This window comes from Typopeltis vanoorti, chromosome 4, assembly GCF_054136105.1.
Source record: "Typopeltis vanoorti isolate ZY-2024b chromosome 4, IOZ_Tvanoo_1.0, whole genome shotgun sequence".
NCBI classification, from domain to species: domain Eukaryota; kingdom Metazoa; phylum Arthropoda; class Arachnida; order Uropygi; family Thelyphonidae; genus Typopeltis; species Typopeltis vanoorti.
In genome coordinates this window covers 75,590,567-75,606,686 of record NC_143552.1, presented here as the reverse complement: position 1 = coordinate 75,606,686, position 16,120 = coordinate 75,590,567, and the positions used below count along the sequence as shown (strand labels likewise).

Below are 16,120 nucleotides of genomic sequence, written 5' to 3'. Positions count from 1 at the left end.
TTCACAACACTGTTGACATTTTCAATGATTCTGCCTATTTTCATTGTCTTTGTCTTTTTATTGCTGACCTTCATACCATATCTATTACAACAGCTATTCAATTTAGTCAGAGAATCTTGCAGCCTTGTAGCAGATTTATTAGAAGTATAACATCGTCCGCATACAGCAAAGAGCTGACATTAACATCTCCAATTTTGATATCAGGTTTAATACCACATTCCTTCATAATGTGATCCATATAGATAATGAATAACAGAGGGGATAATGTACATCCTTGTCTCACACCAGATTTAACATTAAACCATCTTCCTGTACTTCCTTCAATTCTAACTGCTGACTCACAACTCAAATAAAGACTAAGTATTGCTTGATATAATGCCCCATTGATACCATATAACTGCAGTTTATTGAATAGCTTCTCTCTTGGCACCTTGTCATATGCCTTTTCCAAATCGACAAAACTTAAATACAGATTTTTGTTATATTCCCATGCTTTCTCGACTATTTGTCGTAAAGTGAAGATCTGATCCTGACAGCCTCTATTTGGCCTGAATCCAGCTTGTTCTTCACCAAGCTTTTCTTCCACAATTCTTCTCAACCGTTTCTCAAGTATACTAGCATAGATCTTGCCAGGAACACTCAGTAGGGAAATACCTCTGTAATTCTCACATTCAGTTTTATTTCCCTTTTTATATATGGGTACTATGAGAGCTCTACTCCAATCATCGGGAATTCGTCCCTCTGTCCAGGCTTTCTGAACTATGCAGTGTAGCCACTGTAAGACTCTTATACCACCATACTTCAGCATTTCTGGTCGAATATCATCTACTCCTGTTGCCTTTCCACATTTCAAGCCTTTGATGGCTTTTTCTACTTCAAGTATGGATATGTATTCCTGACTGCATGCCTGGTCAGTGTTTTTTATCACTGTGCTGTCATCACTGCTTGTTTCATTTAGCAGTTTTTCAAAGTAATTACTCCATACTTCAAGGATATCTTTTTCTCCTGTTTTAATTTCACCTTTATCATCTCTGATTCCTTTTACAACACTCTTTCCTCCATTCCTAAGCTTCTTCAACAACCTCCAGAATATTTTGCCACCTTCTTGATATTTATTTTCTATATTCTTGCCAAAGTCCTCCCATGACTTTTGTTTAGCTAGTTTTACTCACTGTTTAGCTTTCTTACATTTGTCTCTGTATTCTGTAAGAGTAAAGGCTGACTTATTTGCCAGGAACTTTTGATATGCTTTCTTCTTTTCCTTCACTGCCTCTTTAACTTCCTGTGTCCACCAGGGAGTTCTGATTTTTTTATCCTTGCACACAACCTCACCACATGCCTCTCTGGCAGAATCAATCAATGTTTCCTTCAGAGTTTGCCACTGAATCTCCAAGGTTTGATTCCTGTTCTCAAACTCTTTCATTTTCTTTTCAATAATATTTCTGTATTTTAGTCTACAGTTCACATCTGAGAGCTGCTCAACTTTTATTCGCTTTAAAACTTTCTTACATGTTATTCTTTTCAATATGAAATTCAATTTTATCCTGCTCAAGACTAAATAGTGATCACTTCCAATTTCAAATCCTCTGTACACTCTGGTGTCCTGCACCAGGGAGAAAACATCACTATCAACAATAACATAGTCAATGAGACTTTTCTTATTCCTAGCCTCTTCTCTCCATGTGAATTTGTGCACATTTTTATGTTGGAACATGGTGTTAGTAATAACCAGTCCATGTCCTGAGCAGAAATCCAACAGATATTTGCCATTATTATTAGCTTTGCTCTTTTCTCCAAATTTTCCCAAAATATTTTTGTATGTCTCACAATCATTTCCTACTCTACTATTTAGATCCCCAACAAGGACCAACTTTTCCTTTTTCATTGTCAGTTGCTTTTTCTAAAGCCTCAAAAAATTCCTCCACTTCTACCTTAGTAGAACCTTCTGTGGGACCATAGGCACAAATAAGTCTCATTGTCCAGTTCCCCATTCTCATATTTGCCCACATTACTCTACTTGAGACTGACTGCCATTCAAGAAGATTAGCCTCGTATTTTGTGTTGAATACTATGGCTACTCCTTCTTTTCCTTGATTGTCATTGCCTGAATATAACATTTTGTATTTATTGCTCAGAAAGATCTCACCAGTTTTGGTCTTTTTTGTTTCAGTCACCCCTATTATGTCGATCTGGTACTTATCTAATTCCTCAGCTAGCTCCATTTCTTTGCCATTCAGGCTTCTTACGTTGATAGTACCGATCTTTAACTCTGGTGATGTTGAGTTGGGGTTTGTTTTCAGATTTGTTCCAGTAGCTGACTTTTCGCTGTTCACCCTGGTTCCCTGGCGAAAACAACGGGGGCCTTGTTTAACCGGGCGACGCCCCAGCCGGAATGAAATTTTGTCATGTTGTACCATCATTTTTTATTTTGGTTTAACCAATAAGAATACAATTTGGTCGGCTAAATCCCAAATTGCCAGCCCATCCTCGTTCGTTCAGTATCAAAGTAGATACCCAACAGGGTGCACCACGAGAAGGTGAGGATTGGACATTAGGTCAGAAGCCCTGGTCGGTTCTCCGCATTCCTTTAAAGGCTATGTGAAGGTCTCCTCTCAGTTATACAGCTTTGACCCTTTAGCACCCCTTTTGTTATAATTTTATATGTAAATTTAGCTTTTGCGAACTGGCTTAATGATATCAAAAATCTCAAATGCCATTCAGATTGATTTGAAGTGTGTGTATGTATACAGTTGATCCTTGAACAAAGCAGGGGCTAAGAGTTTTACCCCCCCCCCCCCCCCAGCACTGTTTGAAAATTCATGTATAACTTTTGACTCCCAAAAAACTTAGCTACTAATAGCCTACTGTTGACCAGAAGCCTTATAGATAACATAATCAGTCAATTCATATTTTGTCTGTTATATGTATTATATACTGTATTCTTACAATAAAGTAAAGAAAAGAAAATGTTATTAAGAAAATCATAAGAGAAAATAAAATACGTTTACAGTACTGTACTGTATTTATTGATACCATAAGTTTATTTCATCTGTTTACAAATTGAATTGTCTATAGATGTTTTACATATTACTTACACTGTAGATGTTTTACATATTACTTACACTAGACATCAAAAATGAAACGATGATGTGAAAAAGAAATCCATATATATTTACAGGTATAAGGATTCATGCATTGATAACAAAGAAGCAGCAATATGATTGCTGCTTTATGGTACGCTAGTGTAATTGATATGATTGCTTCATGGTAGTCTATCCTATACAGTAATGAATGAATTGTTATAAAATGTTTATTTTATGCTAATTAATTAAATAAATTTAACTAATAACAGTTAATTTTATGCAGTTATGATTTAATACTGCATCTTTATGTTTGTTTACATTTCTCTCAACTGCAAATGGCTATGAATGGTCTGTAAGTGTTTGTGTGCATACGTTTTGATAAATTTTAACTTTTTATAATAGATTTGTGTGTATTTTATGGTAGTGAATAATAAAATAGACTAGTATCTACATATATTTTATGCATTTGATATAACTTTTTCTTAATTTTTTCAATATTTCTAGGCTATGCGGTTCGTCTGAGAGTTTGTCACAAATCTCCAAACATTTTTTCCAGTATATTTATTGAAAATAAATATACTGTAAAAATGATCTAGTTGTCTCCATTTAGAGACAACTGGATCAAAATGATCCTGCATAATTAAACAGACATCTCTTCCCCCCCCCCCCCCCCACACACACACACATACACATGATGCTGCTTGCATGTAAGCAAAAGAGTAAATTTTAATTGTAAAATATGCATGGCAACACCTGTTTATAGTGCAGTAAGTGGATGTAGAAGGTATATAATTTATGTAAATCAAATTTTCTAAAGCAAATAAACATGAGTGTATAAGAGAGAGAGAGAGTGTGTTTGTGTGTGTGTCAACAAGAGTCGACTCTTGAACAAAGCCCATGTTGTTCAAGAGTCGACTCTTGTCGTAGATTGTTTTCTTTTCTGTTAGTTTTAGTTGATTTAACAATTTAGAATCACTGGTGAAAAAATTTATGATCAGAATGTTTGAATATATGTCTTATAGCTTTGTGTATATTCTGTATATATGGAAATTTTAAGATTTTGTTATAGGAAATATTTACTTTCTTCCTAGGATTGGTGGCTCTTATTTTGGCTGTCAAATAATATAGTTGATTAATTGCCTGGGATAAATGTCATTTAAGAAAATTTGTTTTAGATGGATTATTTCCCAGTTTAAACTTTCATGAACCATTATATATTTATATGTGTTGATAAATTGAGATGAGGACATATGGAAAGGACCGGTGTGGCACATCACCGAGCATCTGAGTGACCAAACTGCATCTCTTGATGTCCAATGAACGGATTGATAAATTGAAAAAGTGCTACGGATTTTTAAATGGTGTACGGATTGGTTATCAAGTGTAGGTTTCCTAACTGAGTTGGTTTATGATAGATTTTTATATGAACACTGTTTTCTGATGAGTAATTGTTAGGTCTTGGAAATTTATTGAATTCTTCATATTCTATGGTGAAACTCAATCTTTCACTGAAGTTATTCAGGGATGTTTGTTAATTTCAAAGGTCTTGTTTTTCCCCGATACACAACACTTCGTCAACATAATTCTATAAAATGAAATGCCATGTGGAAGTTTTGGTCTATTTGACTCAAAATGGACCAAAAATAAGAATCTTTCTACAATTATAAGAATAGGACTGTATTCTGTGATCTCCAACATGATCAACAAAATACTAGTTTAAGATATGTATCTATTATTGATGAGACCGAAAGAAGAGCCGCTGTTATGAAGGTAGAACGTAAAAGGGTGATGGTGGATAATATCAATGATGATTGGAAATTATTTATGTATATATTACTATATAAAAAAAGTGTATATTTATCATCATTATTAGAAAACAAATTAAAACATAGGAATAAATACACAAAACATGCACAGCAAATGGTACAAGATGATTTTCTGCTCCATTGCACTAATCCTGCCATGCCTAGATGATCCAATGTCATTAGTTCATTGGATTAGCCCATCCTTGTAGTTTATTTACTATATACAGCCATTGTTTATTATGGGTTAGTTATTTATATTTTGAAAACAAATATCCTTCCCTCTCTTCAGAAGTTTTTTAATTATGTCCATCATAAATGTAAGCTTGAGTTTAGAGGTTATAAGATCTAGAGTTTATGGGATTACATATTTCACTCCAACTTATAGGATGCACACATACACATAATGTCACAGTGTAAATTATTAATAATTCATTTGCCATTAATGAAAGCATTTCTATTCACACCTTTTCACTCTTACCCTTACATCTGCCATTCTTACATGACTCATTAATGTTGGTTTGCATTTTTAACTCAGCATCATCAGAGCACAACACACATTTTCCTGATCTTCCTGTTTGCCTATTATGGGCAAACAGGAAGATCAGTGAACATCCGCCTGGAAGAACATGAAAGATACATTCGCTACTATTACTATGGCAAGTCGGGACTGGCAGACCACGCTTTGGACACTCCTTCACACAGGATTAGATGGAAGAAAACGAATGTGCTATTTAGGAGTCGTTATAGATCTGAAAGATTATTTTTTGAGTCAGCAATGGCTTTGAAGAATTCTCCCAACCTTAACAAATATGGTTGCATTAATTTGCCAAAAATTTGGGAGACGGTTATCCTAAGAAAAACTCCTGGATAACTGCTGTTTTTCTTTTTTTTCATTAGAGGGCGCCAAAAATTGGACTTTAGATTTTTTGTCTTTTGCAATTATATTGTTTCACTCACTCACTGTCGCGTTTGCATGTGTGTTGTGCTCTGATGATGCTGAGTTGAAAATCGGCGAAATATTAGCGTTAATAAAACATCCTTGTTGATAAAAGTGTTTGTGGTGTTGTTAATACCGTGAAAAATAAGTCATGAATAACCATCAACGCCTAAGCTTATCTGTTAGATTGTTGGTTTGCATGTTTATACCTTTTTTATATTCAGATATGCTAATCAATTATAGCATTTTCCTTATTGTTTTCTAATACATTGTGAAACAAACATATCTCTTTCCTGATCCTGATTTGTTTGCACTTGAAGAACCCTTCATGATATGTGTGCATGTGTTGATGTACCACATATTATGAAAACAGGAAATCATAGTTGGATGGAATGTTTTTTTTTTCCTCTCCCTGCCAGAAGTTCAAGGTCATGGTGAGAGTTTCTCTCTCTCTCTCTCTCTCTCTCTGACATGAGCTGCTAATGTGTTGAAATAATTACAGTATCAACAATTAAAAGAAAGCAAGAAAAGATGAAAACTAAAATACAAGCAAAGAGAAAGTATAATGTGTAATAATATTGCAGTGCAAAATAAATTCAGGTAAATGCTGTTTTACTTGACAGCTGAAAGGTGAATGCACTCTGCAAAAGCAAAGTTTATTTCATAAAGTTGAATTTAAAAACTGTTACAATACTCTATTTTTTTTATTTAAAGAATTCTGTAGCTGATATTGTCATCAAAAAAAAAAAATGTAGTGTGAGATGTAGCAGTACATAGCTTTAAATGTTTCTTCATCCTTTCTCTCAAGGCAGGTGAGATAAGTATGCATTAATGCACTTTGGTATTAAAAATAATGAAATTATATCTTGCAAATTGACTAGTACAAGGGAATATCCATTCTTTACATAAATGACATCTTTCAACAAATGAACTGCATAGAAAAAGAAACTGCAAAGAGAATCTAAGGCAGAAAATAATTTGAAGGAAACTTAGACTTTTTAGATAAAGTTGAACTAAAAGCACCATTATTTATTTTTTGAAAATAATTCTTCTAGTGATCTTCTGATTTTTGTTATTGAAAGAAAAACTTTTTTCATGCTAGGTTATATTGCATTTTTTTGCTGATTTTTTTTTTGTGAAAAAAAAAACACTAGAAGAAGCAAATAAAAGTCCACAGAAGGAACTTGAAGTTAAGAGCTTCAGATACCTAGGAAGAAACACAGTGTATGATTTAATCCATGAAAAGGGGTAAGATCTCTTGATAATAAAAGTAAACCTATAGGCAATGAGCTAATGGACAAGATATGGAAATTAAACCAGCAAAACCTTACCACAAAGCTAAGACTGCTGGTTGTGAGATGTGGATAATGGTCAAGGACTCTGCAAAATGAATACTAACATTTGAAAGAATACATAAGAAAGATTCTACAAATTAGATGCATGAAAAAAGTCAACAAATGAACTGCATAGAAAAAGAAACTGCAAATAGAATCTAAAGGCAGAAAATAATTTGAAGGAAACTTAGACTTTTTGGATATATCTGTAGGATAGATTACAGTAGAGAGATTCAAACTTTGTTTTGTGCAATGGATGGTATAAATAAGAGTACAGCCAGGATCAGAGTAGCTAGATGATGTGAAGAAATGGTAGAAAGAGTATGGCACAGTATGGTGAAATTTGCATCACCATGCATTGAACCTATGATACTGATGATGGTAGTACAGCATGGAAGCCTCTGTGTTCAGTTTCTTTATGCATGCTGTAATATATAACTTTGTTGTCTGAAGATGGCCAACATTTTCTAAAAAAAGCAATGTTGTCTTCCTCTGTTTTGAAACTTGTTCTAAGATCCAAGGTGTTTAAGTAATTAAAGCTGCTCCTTATATCTCTGCCCAAAGATTACTACTGTGTTATAGGTTTTGTTACCTATCTTTTATGTGAAAAAAAAAAAAAGAAGAAACAAAAAACATTGTTGCTGTCATCCTTAATTTATTTGCTTTTATAGTTTAACTGAGTTACTTCACATGGAAAGATAAGTATTACGATCAAATTGAATAGTGTGTGCCACTCTATCTTCACAACTGTCCAACTACTTTTTGGAAAGCTTTGAAGAATGTTCTTTTGCTACATTAACTATTTTTTCTTCCATTTGCTTTTATGTTTATGATGCATTTTTTATTTGGCCATAATTTGCTGAGAAATTAGATATACTTTTATTTAAAATCAGCAGACTCTTTCCTAAGATAAAGTTTGTTAACAAAATGGAGTCTTTTCATTCCACATGCTTATAAAATGAGAATCTGATAGTTTGGCTTTTCTGTTTATAGGAAACCCATGTTCACTAGAACATTATTTAGATATTATGTTTTTCATAATCAGATGCTCTCATAGTTGCTCATGTCAGGTGCTTTAGGAATTAACAAGATGCTTGGGTCTTGTTAAATCTGAAGGCATCCTATCTGCTCTGCACTGGATTCTGTAAGAAGAATTTCTATATTAAAAATAACATGGTTTTCAGTGTTTATTTTCCTTTCTTGAATACCTGCTGCTAACAGAACTAAAGGAATCAAGGGAATAATCCATTCCTTACATCAACCAAATCTTTCTTGGAACATATCTCTAGAACTCTATATAAAAAAAAATAAAATAAAAGTCGATTTCCAGACATCCTACAAGGTAGTGGAGGAGATATTGTGGTTTTAACTGACAATCTGAGCATATGGATCATTGGTTTTTTTTAAGCATTTTGTTAAAGTTGAAGATATTGATCAATAAATTTTGTTTGGTCATTTCTGTGACATTTTTGCATAAAGGATTTAGAAAACCATTACTTAATTTTTTTTATATTGATTTTGATTTTTATATATTTTTGTTTTATGATATTAATATGTAGCTACCTTTATTTTAAGATATTTGGATATTGATTTTTTTTTTTTTTCTTTTACTGAGTAATATTTTTGAAACATTATCTACTATTAATGGAAGATGAAATATTTAAAAGAAATCGAGGGGGAAGGGGAGAAATCCCCATTGTTATAGCATTGAGATTATTTTTGGAGTTTTCACTTCAAATAATGATTGTTTATTTTCAGTTATTATTTTGCATTTCACTCGAAATTGCTATTAAAGGGATATTTTTTTCAGTTATTATATAAGGGAATTAGAGACAATTTTTACTGTTGGACAAGAATTGCCTTTAATTGAAGTTCCAGGACCTAATTCTAAGAAAGCAAACAACTTTGTAAGAGATTTTCTTCAGGTCAGTTTATTTCTAAATATTGGATATAATTTGTCTTTCTCACTCTGAAGATTAATTATTAGACTATTTATAGTGCATTTATATAAATTAATAGCATTTTAAACCATTTTTATTCACTTTGCTGATCAGTTTCTTTTGCTAAATACAATGTATCATTTGGTCTCTCACTTTTCCTATTGCCTTTCTTTTATAGTTTTATGTATTCAATTATTTTTATATTTATTCATGAAAATTAGTTGTACTTATATTATTTCATTTCAACACTGTTCCCTATTGAAACAGTCATTTTCAAAATGCATTTTGCAGAATTACACCTAATTAGTTTATCATTTTGTATGCAAATAACTCTAGTACTTTAGATGTATTTTATTAAAATTTTATATTTAGAATATATATAACTAGCTGAGCCCTCCCGCTTCAGTGAAGTGAATTAATATTGCCATTGGTTCACTTCAGGGTATTTACTTGAGTATTTGGTGATGGTGCTTTTGTTATGGTGTAGAATTGTGAGCATTATAACACTTTTTGTAAACAACATTAGAAGTTTCATCATCCTTGACAAATTCTCAGGACTGCTAACTCAAGAACATGATACATATAACTGCCTGTGTCCGAAACATTCACCTCTTAAAATCTAAACCTGCATATCTAAGGATCTGTCTTTAGGCTTTGTTAATCATCTTTGCAAAGCAAATTCTTATTGGAAATTGTAACAGTTTGAATGCAAATAGGCCGAAGGAATGAGGGAGGGGGGTATTCGAGAAATGAAGACAATTTCTCCAATACAACCTGTAAACATCCCAGCTTCTATCATATTCAGTTTCAGTAATTTTCTTTGAGCCAAATCAGTATGTGAGCATGTGGTAATCCCCTTTTTTGCCATTCTGCTGAATAAATATAGCACTCCACCCAAAAATCTTGTGCTTTGTGATGAGATTCATCAATTTCATCAGCTTGCCATGAAAACTCTTGCAATGATATCATGCCTGTCAAGTCTATCAAGTCTTATTACTGTAGCAAATTTTCCAAAATCTCTGGCCAATTACTGTTGCATGTAAAGGTAACGAAAAGGTCAGCTTCACCATACGCTCTAACATAGACCATTGCATCATGAGTCTTTTCATGGAAATGATGAGGGCTTCCCACGAAATAAGGCAATATTTGAATTTTGCCAATGTTTGAAGCATTTTCATCGGTGTGCATTGCAACACCGATGAAAATGCTTTAAACGCTGAAGTTTGCTTTGATTTAAATGCATGTATGCGAGATGCTTGGACTCAATTTTAGCATACATATCAACCCAGTATTGATTGATGAGATTGAGATGACCATATCTTCGTAATGGATTTAAATTTTCCATGAGTACCATCATGCGATACACGCAAAAATTCATTGCTGAAATGGGTTTTCTATATGCAGGTTTTCCACTTCCTGGATTCATTTGTGGTAAATCAATGCAATATCCATCCTCTCCTCTGCAAAATAAAAGTGGATATTGGATTGCATCATAGGCTCTATGCATTTCGCATATCTATTTCCATCTATCATTGCGACCATGTAAGATTATGTCTCTGCAGTTAAATTCTTGCCCAGTAATGACAATTGCTACTGCATCAGCTGAAGTATATTGAATTTGCCTGTGTGATATCCTTTCAGTACTTCGTTTGCATGACAGTCTTAGTTCTTGCAGTTAGCATTCTCTATAGCCGACTTAAAAATTGCATATATATGTAATATTGATGTAACATTTCTTGTAAATCAAATACAATTTCTGAGTTCAACCCTGTGATCTATCTGCAATGGAAAGCTGCTTGTTCGTGTAGGTTTGAAACAAAATAAATTTGTAAAAATTCACGATAAAATGTTTTAACTGGCAACGAACTTCCAGCCAAACTTGACCTTGCACCTTGAAAGTAGGCATGAACTCCCTTTCAACCATTTGCTTTGAACCAAATGATGTTATTTGAAATGCGGACTTGTAAGCTCGAATAGTTTCAATAAACTGATGAAACTGTGGATGTTGCATTGTAATGAGTGATGATAATGGTTTAAGAGGAGCTGTGATTTCATTTAGCACAGGAGTTGAGTGACTTATAGAACTTGCTCTTTGTTGTGACATATTGGAAAAAAATAAAATACCTATTAATAATTATAAAAACTACTAGTAAACATAATAATAACGAAAGAACTTAATATCATAATATCTAACAATAGAATTTAACAATATCTAAAAAATGTAATAATATCTAGCCACATAATAGTGGCTAGATTAAACTGCAGTACAGGCCATGGAGAGAAGTAAAAAAAAAAAAAAATGAATCACTGTTCCATAATCTGGAGGTGTATATCAAGAAAAATGCACATAAACCATTTTTAGAACATCTATCTATTGGTGAAACATCATCAAAATTGGTCAATTCATTCTCAAGCTATAAGTGAACATCAAAAACAGACTGTGCTTTATATATATATATATATATATATATATATATATAGATAGATAGACAGATTATTTATTTATTTTTTTTTTAAATAAAAGGCTAATTGGTGAAATGCCTTTTTTATTGAAACAATTCAAAATGATATTAGAGCAAAGCTGATAATAATAGTAAATGCCTGCTGGATTTCTTTTCAGTGTATGGACTATTCTACTCATCACTAATGCTGTGTTTCAGCATAAAGATCTGCATATATTCATATGGAGTGAAGATAAAAGTACTCGACGTAGTATTTGTAAATGGTTTTATAATTAACCATTTGATAGTTTGACTTGTTTACTAGCAAAAGAAGACAGTATTTATTTCTTTCAACTGTCTTCTGCTTGGCACAGAGATTATACAATTACCAGCTGGTTCATTATTCTTAGAAAAGGGGAAAAAATGACACCCCCCCACACACATTGGAGGGTAGTGCTTGCTTAAGAGGGCATGGATTCCAATAGTACAGCATCACCAAAATCAAAATACCTATGCAGACAGAGCCAGAGTTATTTGTTCTGTTGACACAAAACTTTGATTATACTTACACCATTTTTTAAGCCAATGGATTAAAAACTGTTGCAAGTATGTTATATGCAAATGTTACAAACCTATTTAATAGACAGAATACTGGATTCCCCAATCCTTCATGCACATCCAAGAAATCTAGAGCACACCTGAAAAGATAGCTAAAGTTTTTCATAAATATAATCTGTGCTACTTTCAAAACATGCATCCAGCTCACAACCATCATCCATTTTCCAAAGTATCAGCTTCATCCATAGGGTGGGGGAGCCTGTAACCCCTAGAGAGCTCATCCCCAAGTGACTGATCAGGGAATGCCTCCCAGAAATGGGTGGTAGCAGCAGAGGAATGGCAAGCTAGCTGCATTAATTGCCTAAAATCCTCAAAGATGAATCAACCAGCAAATAGAAGCAGAAATAATGTTAAAACATACGGGAGAGAGCTGATGTGCCTAACTCAAGCTCACATAGAATAGGCAAGAAGACAGCTATGAGGAACACAAACTGCATATATATAATATTTCAACTATCAATATTGGAACATTTTAGAAACCTGGCAAGTAAAACTGATAAAGAGAGAGCTAGAAATGTTTAAATGAGAAACAGTGGGAGTTGCAGGACAGGCGAGGGAAAAATCAACATAAAAAACACAAGCATATTTCTACTAATCATTAAAAAAAATGGCTCTTAACTCAATAGTTGATGTAAGACCAATTTCCTCTAGAATCATCTCAGTGAGATTCAGAGCAAAAGAAAATGGAATATATATGAAAATAATAATAGTTTATGCCTCAGACAAATCACAAAGAGGAGGAATAATCAATTTCTTGAACAACTGCAAGAAGAAATCAGTCAAAGCAATGCATGAGATATCCTGATTATTATGGGAGATTTTAATGCAAAGATTTGTCAGTACTCTGAAGATAAAGCAGAAGTAATGGGAAAATTTGGTCATGGATTATTGGAAAATTTGGTCTCTAACAATGAAGTCAAAAACTGTATAGACTATATAATTGTTAATAAGAAATGGAAGCATTCATTCCAGAATGTCAAAACATTAAAAAAAGATTGACATGGATGCAGACCATTAACTACTATCAGTCAAACTAAAAATCTGCTTCAAAAGAAAGAGAATAAACCACCAAAAGCAAAAGACGATAAACATCTCAAAACTCAAAGATAGCTTGACCAGATCTTAACTATCAGAGAACATTGAAAGAAAAATTAAACAATCTTGCTTTCGATACAGTTCTGGAGTCTTGGAAAAAAAAGTAAGGAAACTGCAACAAAACATCTGGGCTACCAGACAAGAGCAAATAAAGATTGGCTTACACCTGAGAATTTTGACTTATGGGAGAGAGAAAGAATATCCAGAACTAACCTCTCAAAAGAAGATAATGAAGAAAATAGAATGTTATACAAAAATTTGAAAAAAGAAATAGACAAAAATATGCAGATTAGAAAAAATCACATTTTTTTTAGAAGGAAAAGCAGGAATGTCTGAAGAAGCATTCAAAAAGCATGACTCCAAGACCATTTATGAAATAATTAAAGAGATAACTAGAACATACTCATCCAACCCAGTTTCAATATTGCAAAAGGATGGAACCACAACAAGTAGCAGTGAAACAATAAAAGAAATATGGACTAATCATTAAAAAAAAAAAAAAACATTTGCAGCTGAAGAAAACATAGATCAAGACACCTTCAACCCAGAAGAAACTTCTGACACAAATGACATCCTAAATGAAGAAATACTTAGAGCAATCAAACAAATGAAAAATGATAAAGCACCAGACATAGACAACATTCTTTGTGGATGTTGGAGATTGGAGAAAGCATAATAAATTACCTAAAGAAACTGTTCAACAAAATACTAAAAGAAGGAAATTCACAAACAGAATGGAGAACAGGTCAGATCATACCCATCCAAAAATAAGGATATGTCAGATCCTGCACTAACTATAGACCTATTACCCTTCTAATTCTTCTACTGTTCTTCATATTCCAATGAAGAACAGATAGAAGGAGAGCAAATGGTGACTTAGAAATAGAAGCACAATAGAGGCAATTTTTATATTCAACAGATTAGCAGATCTTATGAGACAAAAATAAAAAAAAATCTCTACTACTGTTTTATTGACTTCAAACAAGCTTTTGACTCAAGAAACAGAAGCAAACTCATTGAAATTCTAGAAAACAGAGGGTTCAACAAATACCTATTAAATTGTATGAAGAATTAGTATTCAGAAACACAAGCAGTATTGTAACAAAAACATAGAAACAGATTAAATAGCAATTCAAAAAGGAGTCATGCAAGGCTGCCCATTGCGACCATATTATTCATTCAACCTGTACCTAAAAGAAGTAGTAGATGAAGGATTACAGATTTGTGAAGGCATAATTGTAAATGGAAGAAATATAACACATTTCAAGTATGCTGACAATATGGTTAGCACTATAGACAGCCAAGAAAAATTAGAAAATATCCTGACCAAGCTGCATCAAACAAGTAGTAAATATAATATGAAAATCAGTTTTGTTAAAACAAAACATGATGGTAATAGGAAGAAAAATGGAAGTAATACAAATGAAAATAGGAAACAATAATATAGAACAAGTAAAGCAATTCAATTACCTAGGATCAATGATCAATAAAGATTTAGACTAATTCAAAACAATTAAACAATAATGGATGGATAACAGTGGGCAGACTACAAAAAATATGGAACAATAAAAGATTGAACATAGAACTCAAATTAAAGATATATAAAACAATGATAATCCCCACCGTACTCTATGGCTTAAAATGCAGGATCTTAAGAAAATAAGAAATGGATAAACTCAATGTGCTTTTGAAATGAAATGCCTCAGAAAAATCAATAGAACAAGCTGGATAGAAAGAAAAAAAAATAAAAAAGTCAGAGAAGAACTTAACTTTAAAGAAATAATAATTACACCACTAAAAAGAGCCAACTAAGCTGGTTTGGACATGTTTCAAGAATGAACCCAGAAAAGACTACCAAACATATTATTAAATGGTAGAATTGAAGGACAGTCCAGCCGAGGAAGACCAAGAATGAAATACATTGACAGCATCAAAGAAAGCATCCACTTAAACTCCATAATAGAACTACATAAAAGGACAGCAGACAGAAAGAAATGGCAAAACTTTGTCTTTGAGGAACTCAATCTGCCATGAGCAGAAGAGAAGAAGAAGAGGGTATAATGTTCCTTGTGCTTGCAGCTTAACTTATTTTAGACAACCTGGTAGCTATGCTAATATCCACCTTGAACACAACTGCACTCATGTTCATCAGCATGGCAAGTAGTGACTGATAGTGTGCTCTGGATCTCCTCCCCCACTTCCACTCACATATAAAAATGGAAGAAGACAGCTGCACTGTGAAAGAATGATGAGCACCGTGCAACACTAAAAGAAAGGATTCTGATAATTCATGGAGATTTGACCCACAAGCAATGCAATCAATTTGGTAAGTTGAAGATTCATGTTTCTGGTTTGATCAATCAACTAGCATTTTTAAAACGTAGGGACAGCAATATCATTCCGAATTTCATCAAACTAAAGAGAAAATTTACCTCAACAAAGGCGCAACGAATATACCACCGCATGGAGAAAGCTTTACTCAAAGAACAGATCCAGGCTACTAGAAAAAACTTGGCCGTTACTCAAAACCAGGTTACTTTCAAGTTACTTGAACGCAGCTATTTGGATTATCTTCGAAAAAGATTATGGACAACATGGCGAACCATATCCTTCAAACTAAGAAAGAAAATCTCATATCCAAATTTAGACTAAAAGATCGACAAAACCAACAGACATATTTGAATTTCTCCAAAGTTAAAGTTAACAACCAACCAGAAGCAAGACACAACAGGAGCCACCATCACCTGCAGGTAACAGTAACTACGTTACTGTTACCTACATATTATATTTACTACTTGTTTGATACAGCTTGGTCATGATATTTTCTAATTTTCTTGGCTGCCTGTAATGATAACTATATTATCAAC

At 33.2% G+C, this 16,120-nt stretch overlaps 1 protein-coding gene across 1 annotated transcript in view; it reads left to right on the top strand.

Moving 5' to 3' along the window:
* Positions 1-16,120, top strand: part of LOC150107421 (transcription initiation factor TFIID subunit 1-like) — a 688,572-nt gene that overhangs the window by 377,809 nt on the left and 294,643 nt on the right. Inside the window, exon 20 of the mRNA XM_090391849.1 lies at positions 8,970-9,084. Coding sequence (XP_090247975.1) covers positions 8,970-9,084 — 115 coding nt within the window. The remainder of the gene's footprint in view (positions 1-8,969; positions 9,085-16,120) is intronic.